At 33.7% G+C, this 16654-nt stretch overlaps 1 protein-coding gene and 1 pseudogene across 1 annotated transcript; one reads left to right on the forward strand and one right to left on the reverse strand.

Annotated features, from left to right (window-relative positions):
* The first annotated feature begins 661 nt into the window (after positions 1-661).
* Positions 662-6693, forward strand: LOC110659631 (calcium/calmodulin-regulated receptor-like kinase 2). The gene is made up of 8 exons (XM_021817610.2): positions 662-1016; positions 2044-2434; positions 4523-4673; positions 5158-5284; positions 5499-5581; positions 5667-5738; positions 5924-6127; positions 6251-6693. Exons 2-8 carry the CDS (start codon positions 2109-2111, stop codon positions 6545-6547), a joined length of 1260 nt encoding a protein of 419 aa, XP_021673302.2. The 5' UTR covers positions 662-1016; positions 2044-2108; the 3' UTR covers positions 6548-6693.
* Positions 6694-8270: 1577 nt separating this feature from the next.
* Positions 8271-12466, reverse strand: LOC110659630 (phosphatidylinositol 4-kinase gamma 5-like; annotated as a pseudogene).
* Between the last annotated feature and the right edge of the window lie 4188 nt (positions 12467-16654).

Consider the following 16654-nt stretch of genomic DNA (forward strand, 5'->3'; position numbering starts at 1 on the left):
TAACTAACTAATTTCAGACTCTTCAAACATTATTTCAAAAGTTTTGTTCTTTGAAAATGTCAAGACATTAGACTACATAATTTAGCACTTAAATTATTAATGATTTTTAATTTAATAGTATTGAAACTATTTTTAAAATCATAAAATTTTAAGTTTGAGTTATAATTAAAATAAATGATATATTATTGATTAAAATTAATAATTTAGTGATGAGTTTTTCCTTTTTGTCTTATTGGATAACAACTTTTAAAATAGCATTTAGTGTTTTAACTATAATTAACTCTTATTTATATTATTAAGTGACATAATATTATATAGTGTTTGCATTTATAATAATATATAGAAGTTAAGAGAGTGGTTTATGAAAAGCTATGCTTAATAATTTTTAGAGATTAAGAGAATATTTTCATCCGATCAATAAAATGATATAATTATTTTCACATTTAACATTAAATTTTATCGAACACTTCTACTTTAAATTACTATATAAAAGTTAAAAGCTAATAAATAATTAACAGTTATTAAAATAGCTAATAATTATTAGAATAGTTAATATTATCGAAATGTTTATTATATAATATAAATATTATTAGTTATTTAAAAAATTTTATATCTTTAAAATCATATTATAGGTAGTAAAAAAAAAAAAAGAAGAGTAGAAACGTAGAACGGAGGAAAGGAAAGAAAATCGAAGAAGTTGGAGGCGGAAACGTCAAAGGCAAAAATCAAATGGGCGCCAGTGAACAGAACAGACCACAAAAAGGAGGCCAATGAGTTTTTATTTCACCAGCTACGCTCTTTTGCTTTAATTCCGCAGGGATCTCTTGACTCAAACATTCCTTTCACTCATCAATGACACCATCCTTTCTTTATTGCCTTTCAATTTAGCCCCCAAAAACGACTCTCCAAGTCATCTCTCTCTCTCTCTCTCTCTCTCTCTCTGTGGTTATCTATAGGTAATTGAAAGATCGGCGAGCTTGTGAAGCATAGACAGATACTTATCATCACTCTGTGAGGTATGTACGGATTTTTTTTTTCCTTTATTTGTGTTTTTGGGTTGGTTTTAGTTAAAGGGTTCTTGTTTTGTTGGGTTTGGCTTTTTGGGTACTCTTCTTTCCTGAGCTTTGAGATGGATGTTATATTGTTGACTCTGCTGGTTTTGATGATCATAGTATAGGTATAGATGATGGGGTTCTATGGGTGTTGGAAATATTGATGAAGTATGCGAATATCTGAATTTTAGGTTTCATGGTGAATAGTCATCCTGTAGATGCAGAGAATTGTTGCCGGTATTTGTTCTTGAATAATTTGTGCCCGTCTCCAAAGAAGCAGGCAACCAAACTGTACTGACAATTGAAAATAATGCATAAATTGAATTTTATCTCGAGTTGTCTGATCAATAGTTTGTTATCGTTTGCCTTGATACTTTTTGAGCAACGAATACAATGACTAGGTACCTGTGGGTGCTGTAAAACCAACTAAACCTAGAGCTTATACAAGGGGCTATAATGCTGCAAGAGGGCTGGCGAAACTTATGTTATAAAATGACCATCTCCTTTAAATTCAACTGAGATTTTCTGTTTTGAGAATAGTACAGCAGAAATATCATGCCTAGTCGCCTTCTTCATTTTCCAAATTGTATTGTTGTCTATTTGATGGCTGTCCTGTGAACTGATCGGACCTGAATTGCAATTATCATAATGACTTGCTTGTTGACGGACTTTTTTATACCCTTTCTTTTTCTTCTGTTTAATTGTATAAATATGTATATTTGTTGGGTTTTCCTGTATTAAGGACATTATACTTTTCGTACTTGAAATCATTTGCTTTTCTACAATGACGTTACACACTGGTTCTGAGTTTGAAGTTTCTTGCTACCATTTAAGTTCTAACAAACACCTGTATCGCAATTTTCTTCTGCTGCATATATATCCAGGATGCAGAGAAATGTAAAAAAGTTTTGCTTCTATACTTCACAAGTTCTTACTTATTTGTAAAAAATTATTTGAAGTTAAACATAATGCATTTGTTTATTCATGACAGTGAACCTCCAGAAAATTTCAACCCCAAAATGCTTTCACTGCTCGAGTTCCAAAAGAGACCATAGAATGGTTAATGAAAGTGATTTGGTCATTATTGGAGTTTCTGCTGGTTTGGCCCTTGGTATCTTGATAGCTTCGCTAGTATTTTTTGGCATAAGGTGGTACAAGAATCATGCTCATCTCCGACAGTGTGCAAATGAACGTAGTCTAACAACCCTGCCAATACGCATAAATGGCTTGGAGACTAGCACTGACTTCAGTGCATCGCTTACAAATTCCATAACCATTCAGCAATTGGAACAACCTCATAAAAGTTCACATTTTTTTTGGTGGAACCATCACAGTAAAGATAGGTTTATGTCCGCACCAGGCATACTTAGATATTCTTACAAGTATGCAAATCTCTAAACTATAAGCAAAATTTTTGTTATATATGAGGCTCTGTTTATGTTTTCATGTGGCTTAAGTCTTCCTTTGCTGGATTTTAACGTTGACAATAACCGTATACTGATCTATTTCTTGTAGAAAAATGATCATTGGGTGATAAAATTAAAAGAAATGCTTCACAAAAATAGAGTTTGAAATATTTCACTTCACTCCCATATGTTTGTTTCATTTTCCTTTGGTCTCAGTGACAAATATGACAAAACTGACCCTAGAAACAATATTAAATATATAAAATTTAACTACAGAAGATTTGTTTTGGAAAATAGAATTGATATCCATTATTAGCTTGTGTACCACTGGCTTTTAGGGGGAAAAATCTTTTGGGTTTTCGAAAGCTATGCTGTTTGCTTTATGTAGCATGTAGCCAAACATGGAACAATACAAAAAAACTCTTAAGGTGCTTTTGGCAGATTAGTAATAGTTGGAAGTTGCTCATGATCAATCTTGCAATTGGCTGTCAATCACTCTAGTGGTTCACAAAGAAAAGGAAGCTGCAATTATCATTAAGCAAAATTTTGTGTGTGCGTTGGGGAAGGAGTGGGGAGTGTTCTCGCTTTCCTTCTCCCTCCTTCTATTCTTCATTTTTCCCTCATTTTTGTTAAGTAGCATCTATTTGGATTTGGATAACTAAAGAATCACAAGCCAAGTGTTCCATGGAAATTGAAAAACCTAGAAAATGGAAAGTGCTCCGCATTATGTTATCCTGTGACATTCTATTAAGAGTATGATTTTTAAAATTGTAAAATATGCTGCTGGGGAAGTTTCATGCATTTTATTATAAAATCATTTCTATAGATACTTGTCAATTTGTTTATTTTTTTCTTAAGTGTTGATAATCAGAGGGTATCTATTTGGTACATACAAGTATTGAAAGATATGTATGAAGGAGCAACTATTATTGTGCGCACAGTGGGAGGGGACACAAGAGATTTTCCGATCTCAATTGGATTACACCAAGGATCAGCCATAAGCCCTTACCTTTTTACATTAGTTTTAGATGAACTGATGAAACATATACAAGAGAGTATTTCTTGGTGCATGATGTTTGCGGATGATATTGTTCTGATAGATGAGACACGAGAATGAGTCAATAGAAAGCTAGAACTTTGGAGAAGTACTCTAGAGTCAAAGGGTTTTAAGTTAAGTAGAACGAAGACAGAATACATGCATTGCAAGTTCAGTGAAGGCCAAACTGGTGATAGGGAAGGAGTTAGTTTGAATGGAGTGGTACTGTTCCAAAGTAATCACTTTAAATATCTAGGCTCAGTCCTTCAAGTAGATGGGGGATGTGAGGAGGATGTTAGTCATAGGATTAAAGCCGGATGGTTGAAGTGGAGACGTGCCACGGAAGTTTTATGTGATCGTAAGATTCCTAATAAATTGAAAGGAAAATTTTACCGTATAGCCATACGACCGGCTATATTATATGGTAGTGAGTGTTGGGCACTGAAAGAGTCGTATGCATCTAAGATAAGAGTTGCAGAAATGAGAATGTTAAGGTGGATGAGTGGCTATACTAGACTAGATAAAGTCCGTAATGAGAGTATTAGAGAAAAAGTAGGAGTAGTGCCAATTGAAGATAAGTTGAGAGAAGTAAAATTGAGGTGGTTTGGTCATGTGAAGCGTAGACATACGGAGGCTCCAGTTAGACAAGTAGAGCACATTAGGTTAGATGATAGAAAGAAAAAAAGGGGTAGACCTAAATTGACTTGGAGGAGAGTAGTATAACATGACCTAAAAGTAATACACATTTCTGAGGATTTAACCAAAATCGTTCAGAGTGGAAAATGCGAATCCATATAGTCGACCCCAAATTTTTTGGATAAAGGCTTAGTTGAGTTGAGTTGATAATTAGAGGGGTGATGTTCAAGCCAAGTCACCTGTGGTTTTAAAGCAGACTTGAATTTAGAGTCTAGAATATTTACCACCAATTTTTCATCAAGCTAAATGATACTGCATGCAGACTTTTGAAGTCCTTTATCCGTTTTTTTAAAGCATTAAGTATATTTGAAGAAGTTATTTTAATTTTTCAGGGATATTCAGAAAGCAACACAAAATTTCACTACTGTATTGGGACAAGGTTCGTTTGGTCCTGTGTACAAAGCTGTGATGCCTGGTGGAGTAGTAGCTGTAAAGGTTCTTGCTTCTAATTCAAAACAAGGGGAGAAAGAGTTTCAAACAGAGGTAAGACCTAGACTAACAAAACTTGCACTAGATACTAGTGGAGTGCTTTCCTGTTTCCTTAGGATATGTTGTATAATAGAGGAAAGCTCATATGGTGTGTTTTAACCATGCAGGCCTTTCCACTTTGACAAATTGGAGGGTCTATTCATGCCCTTCTAGGTCTACATTTTCAAGAGTTGCAAGTTTAGAACATTTCAAGCATTATTAGGAAGAATCATGTGCCATGAGACCATTGTTTTGACATGATGGTCTATTACTTTTTTATGTATTGAAGACTGTCACATTCATGATTATTATATTAATTATAGGAGGATTTCTTCATTAGAAATACTCCTGAGGATTTAGGACAATTAGCAACACCATTTGCCGCTGTCTATGTTTGTGTGTCCCCTATATTTTGCGAACTTGAAATACATTCATATTTTCTGCATTTTCTAGAAAGAATGTTTAATTTTCATTGTTTTTTAGTCTTGACCTCTTGCAGGTATCACTGCTAGGAAGGCTGCATCACCGGAACCTCGTGAATTTGTTAGGATATTGTGTTGATAAAGGACAGCGCATGTTGATTTATGAGTTCATGAGTAATGGAAGCCTGTCAAACCTTCTATACAGTAAGCCCAGAAGCCCCCATTTGTTTGAATTGTTATACCTTTTCATATTGAAGGAAACTTTATTGATTAAAGCTGCATTATACATTCTGTTCATTTGCTGTAACCAAACTTTTGTGTGGAATGGTTTTATACCTTGTACAATAAAATGGCAATTTCAGTTTCTTTTTTCTTTTCTCTTTAACTCTTAAAAAAATGTACACGGACATTGAACCAGATGAAGAACTAGTTTTGGGCTGGGAAGAAAGGCTTCAAATTGCTCTAGATATTTCACATGGAGTTGAATATCTTCATGAAGGGGTAGGCTGAATTACTTAATCTCATAGTTCCCTTCTGGAATGCTGCCCTTTACAATATGTAGTCTTATGACATTTTCTTGGAACAGGCAGTCCCACCTGTCATACATCGTGATTTGAAGTCAGCTAACATACTCTTGGACCAATCAATGAGAGCTAAGGTAAGTTACCATCTCAAGTTAATACAAAACATAAGTCCACAATGTTCAAGGTTAAAATGCTGTTTATGGTGTTAATTTCAAGAGTACAGATGCCCAGAAAGTTAGATTGAAAGGATAGCTTTATAGTGAGTTGTGCTTTTTTTTTTTCTTGTGATAATAGACATTTGCTGGTAACTTTATGTTAGGTTGCTGATTTTGGACTCTCAAAGGAAGAGGCCTATGATGGACGCAACTCTGGTCTGAAAGGTACATATGGCTACATAGATCCGGTGTATGTAACTACAAACCAATTCACCATGAAGAGTGACATCTACAGTTTTGGCATTATCATCTTTGAACTCATTACAGCCATCCACCCACATCAAAACCTAATGGAATATATTAATCTTGTGAGTGCTGTTGCCCTCGCCAGTATAGTTCCTTATTTCAATAATTTCCATTGCCTCTATCTGAATCCTTACTTTGTTCCTCCTCTCCTCCCCACCCCCCCCAACTAAATTTTTCTCGAAAAGGCTGCTATGAGCCGGGACGGTGTCGATGAAATACTAGATGAAAAACTGACTGGAAAGTGCTATATTGAAGAAGTGAGGGAACTAGCTGCCGTTGCTCACAAGTGCTTGCAAAAATCGCAAAGGAAGCGACCTTCAATAGGAGAAGTTTCACTGGCTATATCGAAGATAAAACAAAGGCAACTTGTTAGGGAAGACACCATCTCTTTTGCCAGTCGAGATTTTTCCGGAGATGTAAGCAGAATCAAGGATCAGCATGTGGAGTTGAGCAAGATGATCAGCATTAAAGAGAGCAATTAAATGTCCAGAGATTTTCTTTGCTTTCAGCCTTTTTTTTTTTTTTTGAATTTTTCTTACAGGCCCTTCAATTTCTTCTCTTGCTCTCAATCTTCTGACAATAGAATGTGATACAAAATTAGGTAAAGGAATCAATAGTTTTACCTTAATTAATCTTCTAATATTAATTACAAAAAAGTATAATATGATCTTATAAAATAAATTTCTGAAAACACTATTTAAGATCATTTCGCACCATGGGCTTTCTTCCAATCATGCTCATCAGCTCAAACAGTGTCAAAAAAAAAAAAAAAAAGAGCATAAAACTTCTAGTCTGCAATGTAAGAACATTCTCTATCATAACATCAAGTCTTCTTTGTGTCAGATAAGCAACTTTAGAAATAATAATAAAAATAAAAATCAGGTCACAATTAACCCTCTATATGATTCACCTCCAAACTTATCTATCAGCCATTAAGATAGATAACTACAGACCAGTCACACTCAATTAGGACCCCATGCCGGTTTTCATGTTCATTTCTGGGTGCTAAACATTATTATTATTATTATTATTTTCCACTAAAAGCCATTATAACCCTTTGGAATGTATCGGCAAGAGTGATGCAAAGTCAGCTACTAGTAATCAGTTCTCTAATCCAATTGGTGTTCCTCTATGTTATAACAGCAAACAAGTCCAAGAAGATAAAATCACCAATACGGACAGGTCATGACCAAATAAATATCTAGATGGGTTGTGGACCAGAGTAGGGCCTTACTATCTACACAGTTCAGTTCAGTTTAGTTTAGATAAATTTATAAACTAAAACCAAACTGAATTGCTATGTTTTTGGCTTTTTCGTTGGACCTAAATCTAATGCAAGAATCGAACTTCAAAAGAATAAAAAAATCTTCGAATTATATTAATTAACTTTCATAACTAACAAACCAATCAGGCATAATTTAATAGGTCACTAGCCCTGTGGCAAGTGGAATCTCAACTTTAAATCTCAATCCATCGAATATTTGATGAAATTATTAAGTTGAGAGGAGTTAGGAAAACGGGATGGACATGGACTACCTCATTTTATAGCCTAGTCGCATATATATATATATATATATATATATTAACTAAGATAATTTTTATGGTATACATTTATGATATATATAGAGAGCCAGCTGGTCATCTGCCTACGACGAAAGAACGGGACATTTTATTTTTAATAAAATTAAAGTTCCAGGCGCTTACTAGACAGCAGGCAAACAGTTCAAAAGCACTTTCTCACTTGTTCTAGAACTTGAATGCTATAACACTGAACCCTCTGCAGCACACAGCATAGAGCAGCTGCATAAAAATAGCTGAGCACGCTTATCTTTGCTTGCTGGCACGTGCTTGTGTCACTATGGCTTTGGGTCTGTCCAAGCATGCCCGCCAGCATACAAGGCGGGTAAGATCTAAAATGCATGCTTGCATGCTATATGTGATTGTCAAAGATAGTAGTTTTTGGTTGATGTATGGCCAAAAGTCTTATATGTACAATGGCTCTGCTAACTAAAAAGTAAAAAATTAAATTCCTCAGCAACAAAAACAGTGTCACTAATCAACATTCAGAATTTCAGATGTCAATGAGACGAGGCAATTTCCAATAATTGAAACTGTAACTAAAACCTCAAAATCAAAAAATACTAACAACCATGACAACTATGAAATTAAAAATAATTATTAGTAGTAGTTCTCTAAATGTTCATGTTGCCCAAATCCCATGTTTTGCACCTTGCATTTATTGATCTGAATACAAGTAATATCTGTAAGCTAAAAATGCTAAACAAAAGTAATCACATACATCAGACACTGAACATCAAAAAGGGGTACAGCCTTATTTTCACCTCTAACTACAATAGGGAGGACACAGCAAATACCCCAGAATAAGTCAAAGCATATATAGTTTGCAACTCCTACATGACAAACGCACCCATACATGTCTTATTTGTTCCCTACACACTGTACTTTGTTATATTCAACACTCATAATGCTGAACCTGGAGCAGTCCAACCAAAAAGGAATACAATAGGGAAATTACATATAGAAGAACAAAAACTTAGAGGGAAATTACATATAGAAGAACAAAAACTTAGGCCTCACCTCCAGTTGCTGATGACCACATTTTACCATCCAAAAGTTACGGCATCATCATCCCAAATCATAAATGAAATTGATCCTCAGAAATGACCTGTGGACCAAAATCACCTACATATTTTGGGTTGCAGATTTTTCTAATTACCATTTCGCACATTTATAACATCCATTAACTAACCCTCAAAACTGGCAAGATGTTCCAAGCCTCTGTCTATGCCTCTGACCAACATTCCCTGATTTACGATTAGCAAAAGCTGGGCAAAGTAACTTCTGGAAATGCACAAGGAACTGCATCCACTCCCTGTCAGTCAGATCAGCCAGCTTCACAAAAGTGGGGCTTGCAGCAAGCTGCTCATTAACACTCCTATTTCTAGATGATGTACTGGCCAAATTGCCACTCTTCTGCATTCCATCCTCATGTTTCCAACTCTTCTCACCAACACTGATGCTTTTCGGTAAGATTGACATCTTTGAAATAGTTGGAACCCGGTCCTGCATGGGGTCAGCATATTCATCTACGCTAAACTCATTCCCTTCACAGTCTTCAGTTTCCTCCTCCTCCTCTTTCTCCTCCAGACTCTCCATCAGCTTGGAAAGAGGAGTTTCGACATCTACACCTCTGGAGTCTGGACCCTGAACAGATAGGTTTCTTTTCCAATTTCTCTCCTATATTTAATGTCAAATCTAACTCCTCCTCATGATCAATGTCAAACTGAAACTCCTTGCTATCTCCTGCTTTCACCTCATAGGAAAGATATTCTGTATCCCCTAACAGACTCCTTGCCTGAATGCATAAAAGCTCAAGTTCACTAGGTTCCTCTATGTAGCCTCTAAACTCCCTACTCATCATCTCTCCAATCTCAGAAAGACAGAGACCAAAAGACACTGCTTCCTTAAGACCAAGACCCTGAGGCATGCCTCTCGAATCATGGGCAGCTCCCTTCGAAGCATGTCAGAATCTCGAAAGGGGTCAAGATGATTAATAGACTCAATCTCATCCTCAGAAAAAGGAATGGATGCTTGTGGCCAATGGATCCACTCATAGAAAGGATCCTCCAAGCTTTCTGGGAGGCAAAGGCCATGGTCAATTGGAACAAGCTCCACCTGACCAAACCTCCCAATCCCATCAAGCTTCCTAACCAGAAGGTTCTCTGCATGTCTGTCCGGGTTCAATATCCGTATATCTAATATCCCTATTCTATGCACAGCAGCGACAGGAAAGCTTGAAGTCCCATAATCACTGGCATCAAAATCATGAGGTATAAACTGCTGCAATGATGCAATCTTGCTAACCTGCTTTCTCTGTTGCTGCTTATTTCCCTTCACCCCATCATTAACATTGAATATTGAGTGGGTGACCTTCACAAGGACAGTTGAGGGCACATTAGCAAAGTGATTATCGTCAAGAAGATAAGCTGCTACTTCTCTGAAACCCGTCTCCCCAATCCTCACTGAACGTTTCAAGCCTGGCTGCCCTAGAGTTTGGCCAACAAAACCTTTTGGATTATTAGGGGCATATGGTTCCTCATCTGTGGGCTTTACAATTGCAACATTTTCACCATGGCAATTTTTGAAGTAGTATGCCCCCTCAAGCCCGCTATGAATAGGAATAGGATCAACCCCAACCCTCATTGCTTTCATAATTTCCTTCACTAGTTCTTTTACTCTGGCAAAATGATCTGAAAATCCTAAAATCTCAATTGGACCACTCTGGTCACTCTACTGAAGATCCTTCCCCGTAGGTGAAAGACATGGGGTAGATGAACTTCTACGCATAAAGTTCTTAGTGTGAAGAAGTGGAGAAGCATTCCTAACTGCACTCAGATCATTTTTTAACACCTTGTCCCCAAAAATCAATGACCTTTCCTCAGTTGGAACATTAAGGGCAAGTTGTAATTTCCTCTTTACTGTATGGGCATTGTCACTCCTATCTAATTCCATACCCAAAACAAAGCCAGTTTCAGTCTGAACAAATACACGCCTCCTTCCAGAAGGTTTTCTTTCCAATCTCTTATTCCCACAGTACTCACCACGGAGGGCTTCACTAAAAGTTGCAACAGCCATATCTGGTTGTACAGATTGGTCCAGATCAGGACAAATGGAATGAAAAGAAGAAATTGATGATCTCGAAGCCTGCAGCATAGATGGCGATAGCAGAGAGCCTTTCTCTCATGCAGAAACCAATCTCAAATGCCAGCAATGAATGTGGGAAAATGTTCTGCTGAAGACAACCATGATAAAGAAAAATGAAACTCGAATTGCTTCTTTAATTATCACATTGGAAGGCTTGCAGTGAAAAAAAGGAGAGACTCAGTGAAACTGCTACATTGAAGATGCCATCTGCTAATGCTGGCTAAGTTAAAGGTAAAATAGTGATCAGAAAGATTTAAACAGGTTATCAAAAATCACCACAAAAGCAAAAAAGTTTAAAAGATATACATTCAACAAACTTATGCACTCTTCTGCCCATGTTTGCGCTACAATGCCAACAATGGCTGAAGTTTTAGATATCACAAAACTGAACACTTCAAATATCCATTTCAAAAGAAATTCAAGTGTGGTTTATATGATGGCTGCTGAATCATTGAAATAAGCAACAATTTTCAATTTAAAAAGGAAAGTTACAGACCTGTAAAAATCTATAACCAAGTACGCAAGGGTAGCCTGACTCTGGGGTTTTCCAAATATTCATCCATATTGGCAACCATGTCCATCAAGTTCTATGATCTTAATTTTCTGAAAAGAATATTGATATTCAATAAATAAATAAAAGCAAAGAAAATGCAGAGCCAAAATAATTTATTCTAAAATACCTTCATCTCAACATATGCGCCTAATCTAATCTGACTGAATAATCATTGAGTTGAAAAAAAGTGTGCTCACTAGAAAGGAGGAAAATTAACAATTATATATTGGCAATATAGATGCTAGTGTGCTTGCTTTCTAAAAAAACTTGAGGGTGCTATTTAACTCACCACATGGTGTCGTGACCCTTATTAAAGAATAATTTGAAGCCCTTAAACTAATTAATGACCAACGAGAATCCTTAGATTAGCAAAAGAATCCCTTCACTCACTCTAAACAAAGATTCTAAGTAGAAAAAAAAAATCCCCATCAAACAATATTAATAAATATCATCCTATCAGTCTTGTACAAGATTTCCAACAAGAAAACACTATCCGAGTCAACGAAAATTTGAACTAAAACAAAATCTGCTAAGAAAAACAGAAATCCACGTCTGAATTCAGCTAACAAAATTAAATCACCCCTTATATGAATTAACCACCCACAAGAATCCACGAAACCTTCAAGGATTTGGCTTGTGCTATTGAAAAAAAACGCAAGTGTTTCTACAATAAAAAGCACAAATAAATGCTCCCAAAATAAAATAAATGACTCGAAATAATAAAAATAATACAAATTCGTTAACTAATTCCGCAAAATTGAATCACCTTTCAATTTCTCCGTAATAAATAACGATTTTTCTATAACAAATCGGCAAATGGAAAATACTGAGTGCTCATTTGTTTTCAACAATACAAAAGAAAAGCGAGCGAATTTGAATCCAATACAAGAGGGAGCTCACCGGATATCGGTAATCGGACGGCGGAGACACTAGAAGAGCCACTGCCGTTGAAGACACGGACGGTTAAAGATTCGATGCGGCCAAAAAAATTGAAAAGAATCAACGGCTATGATGTGAACGCATGATTTTTTCTCTCACTCTCTCCCGCTACTCTCTCCCGACTCGACAACTCTCTAACTACCACGGCTGGTCGCGGTAAGTATAACTGCCAAATGTTAGCTGCCCGAATCCGTTGAATATTTTATTATATTATTCATACCCGTTTCAAAAAAATCCGTTTAAAAAAAATTAAACATACCCTTCACATTTTATTATAATCCAAATGAGTTCAATTTAATTTTTTTAATTAAATAAATATATAATTCTATATTTAAATTTAACTAAATTATTTTTTAATAAAAAATTTAATATTATAAATTTTTATTAATAAAATATTAACTTTATATTTTTAATATTAAAAATTATTTATATTTTTAATTAAAATGAAAAATAAAAAAAATTGATAACCTAGATTAATTACCCAAAATCACGAAGTCCAATTTGATTTTCTTCTTACTTACCATATTTCTTCTGTAGTTTTCTTGAGTGGGTTTTCAGTGCAGGCTACGAGAATTCAACTGACATGACATGTGCTTCTTTCTTTTTCGAGCTTTCAATGAGCACCAAAAAAAAAAAAAATAATAATAATAATCACCATCAGTGCCTTATTTTCGTAGTCATAAGCTGTATGGAAATATCTAGGGGATTGAATAAACAAGAAATTTAAATTCAGAAAACTGATTGGCAGTGAAAATTATGTTGCATTTCATACTTTATAAGTCTCAATTCTAATCTTCATAATTGAGGGTTTCTGTGATGCTATTGTAGAGAATTAGTGACAATAGGCGAGAGCTAATGAGACTGTGAGAGCAGCAACAGAAAGAAGGGAGGGTAGATTATATAGAAGGTACAAAATTATTTTTATTGATGATATATTTATCATATTAAAAATTATATTTTTTTATATTAATTTAATATTTATAAAAAAAAATTAATTTAATTTTCTATTTATCTACTATTATAATAAATAAAATTACATATATTGACATTTTAGTAACTCATAATTTATTGTGAAAATAAAATTTTTTAATTTAATAAATATCATGTCAATATAAACAATCTAAAAATTAATTACTAAAGTTTATAAGGAAATTTTATATTGAAATAAAGTTTAATTTGTCTCTGTACTTATTGCAAATGTATAATTTAATTAATTTTAATTTTTTGTTTAATTTAATTCAAAATTTTAATTTTTGCCTAATTTAGCCCAAATTTAATGAAGCTGCAACTCACTTACCATTTTGGTGCCTGAGTTGCTTTTATTTTTTAATTTTTTAAATATTTTTAAATTTAATTTTTTTAATATTAATTATTTAGTTAATTATTTTTAATCTTAACTAATTAACTATAATTAGTTATTTTTTCTATTTTACATTTTTAATATTAATTAATAATATGGAAATAAAAAATAATATTTTTATATTTTTAGTTTTATTCAATTATAATTTTCTAATTTTAATTAATTATATGAAAATATAAAAATAATATTTTTTATATTTTCAATTTAATTAATAATATTGAATAATAGAAATAATATATTTTATTTTTATTTAATTAATTATATATATATATAAATAATATTTTAATATTAAAAAATAGAAATAATTAAATATTAAAAAAATAATGCATGTAAATAAAATTAAACTAATTTAAGCTTAAATTAAAATTTATGAGTTAAATTATATCAAAAGTTAAAAATGAACTACGTTGAACATTTCTAATAAATATAGAGGTAAATTAAGTTTTATTATGTTTTATGTTACTTAAAATAAAAATTAAATTATTTTATATTATAAATTAAAATTTACATATGTTAATGTTATATTTTCCAAAATTGAAATTCCGTCAATATAATTTATCCACAAAAAGAACAACTTCAATGTTACACTAGTGGATAACAAAAAAAATTAGATGGTTGGGGGTGAGAGTGTGGGTGACAGATCGTGTTGAGGGATAGGGGTGGATACTAATTCAGTAGAAAATATGAATAGTGTGAAGAAGCACGATGATAACGGGTTAAATTTTTTTAGTTATTTAATTCGATCGAATCATAATAAGATAAATTTATATGGTATATAATTAAGTTTAGGATAAATTTATATTATATTTAAATTTTATATATTAAATATTTATTATTTAAATTTATTTATATAATTATTTAATTAAATATAAAATATATATTTTTTATAATAATATTTATAAAATTTTTATATATTTTATTTATATAAAAAAAATTTAAATATTTTTATGAAATTATTAAAATTTTAAAATATAAATTATTAATAAAAATAATTATATATATATTATTAATTAAAATATATAAAATTAAATAAATTTAAATATTTTTTAAATAATAATAATTAAAATTATAATGAACTTTAATTTTAAGAATATTAACCGATTCGTACTCAGAATGAAGTAATACATTGCCATCCATACGAAGAAGATGGGTAGCAGAGATTCTCAAGAAAGGCGAAGGCCGAAGGGGGGATTGTTGGGCAACAAAGATCGGGGCTGGGGCCGATTGAGAGAGTGGTTGACTTTTCAAATTTGTTTTTATTTCCTTCAGATTGCATATAAGTTTGTTCTAAATAAACCGTTTGTTCATGCATGAATTTTATTTTTTTTAATAAAAATTTTAAGTTAAAAAATAAATTTTTTATTTAAAAAAATAATTAAATTAAATTTTTATAAAATTTTACATTTCACTTATCATTATTAAAGTTATGAGTAAAATTATATTTTTAACTTAATTTATAAAAGGAAAAATTAATTTATTAGCGAAATTAAATATTGAGAATTAAATTATTAGGATTTTGAATAATAGAGTCGAATTTGTGCATTCTGCCTAACTTTACATGAATCTCTAAAATTAGTTCGACTGAAGGTACATATTCAATCTGTGTAGAGAGAGAATCTCTGAAATTTCCTTTCCTCTTCTTCTCCAGGAGCCAGTCTCTTCCTCTGCCAACTATAGCGGTTTCCCCTTGCCCCCTCCTGCAGGGAGGGAGCTATCTCCTTGTCCGGACGAAATGGGTTTCACCCTCCCCTTACCCAGTGGGGTTGTATATATTTGGTTTTGGTAGTTTTGGGTGTTTTTCTACCGACTTGGGTTGCTCCCCTTCTGTTCTTTGGGTGGCTTTCGGCCATGGATACGTGAAATGCAGATCTGATCTCTGATCCAACATGGTCTCTTGGTTCAATGTCGTCAGGTCGGCGTCTCAGAGTCCTTAAGCAAGCACAATGTTTACCTCCTGACCCTTGAACGCAAGCCACCAATTGAGCTCTGCCAGTCGAACTCTTCACCGCATGTCACTGAGTTCGACTAACTCTATGCTGTGGCCCCCGATTGTTCTTCTGGAATATGTGTTTTGGGCGTGTGTCCTATGTTTCTAGTGCTTTACTTTGGTTTTCAAAAGCCTAGAAGGACTCTTTCCACGGCTGCTGGTTGCTGCAGGCAGGCGGTAGTGCGTGCATGTTTTCTTCTGGTTTGTGGTTAGTCTAAGGTTTACCTTTTGGGCCATAACCGTTTGGACTACATTTTAGCGCCTTTTTATCTTTTTTGAACTATGTGATTTGTGGGCTTGGGCTCTTTTAGGCATTGATAATTCTTGTGATATTTTAATTTTGATATAAATAATTTAGTTTAAATTAAATTAAAAAAATGAGTAGGGTGAGTAAATTACAAAAGCAAGTCATGAATTGAAAAGGTGCCTGCAATTTGGGTGGGAAGTTTCAGGCCTCTGATGTGGAAATTTCAAACTGCAATTATGCAACTGCACCTTCCTCCCTCTATAATAAAAGCTCAAAACAGGCAATAATTTTGGTGACCCAAGTGCATTTAGGATTTGCCTAACCCATAAGAAAACAGTCCTCTTCTGAGTTCAAATCCACAGTGCTCAGAGCTCACTGGCCACAGTTAGACCCACTTTTTGTCTTTTATTTCTTTAGAGAAATTGCCCCAAATCTCTTCAGATTTTATGCACTTGCACAGACTCACCACTAAATTAACCACAAAGGGATACAAAATGAATCAAATGACCTATAATCTAATGTTGTAGCCTTTAACTAAATGGGAATGTCACGTGATAGATGGCCCATGTCACGTGACCTATGCCCTCCTAAAAGGAAGCCAGAAGCCAGTATTGGGTATGTATGTTAGGTTTGGTGGCCATACTGTATCCCACTAAGGGCAAAGGCCCTGACACTGTTGTTTGCATCGAAGGCAAGTGTGTTCGTGTCTACATCTCCTCTATTGAAAGCCTCTGATGATAATGGCAAAATATCTGACAGGAAAATCTAGAAAAATATA

This window comes from Hevea brasiliensis, chromosome 9, assembly GCF_030052815.1.
Source record: "Hevea brasiliensis isolate MT/VB/25A 57/8 chromosome 9, ASM3005281v1, whole genome shotgun sequence".
Lineage (NCBI taxonomy): Eukaryota > Viridiplantae > Streptophyta > Magnoliopsida > Malpighiales > Euphorbiaceae > Hevea > Hevea brasiliensis.

Coding starts and splice junctions, on each gene's coding strand:
- LOC110659631 (XM_021817610.2), top strand. CDS start 2,109: ATGGTTAATGAAAGTGATTTGGTCATTATTGGAGTTTCTGCTGGTTTG. Junction 2,435..4,522: donor ATACTTAGATATTCTTACAA/GTATGCAAATCT, acceptor TTAATTTTTCAG/GGATATTCAGAAAGCAACAC. Junction 5,285..5,498: donor CCTGTCAAACCTTCTATACA/GTAAGCCCAGAA, acceptor ACATTGAACCAG/ATGAAGAACTAGTTTTGGGC.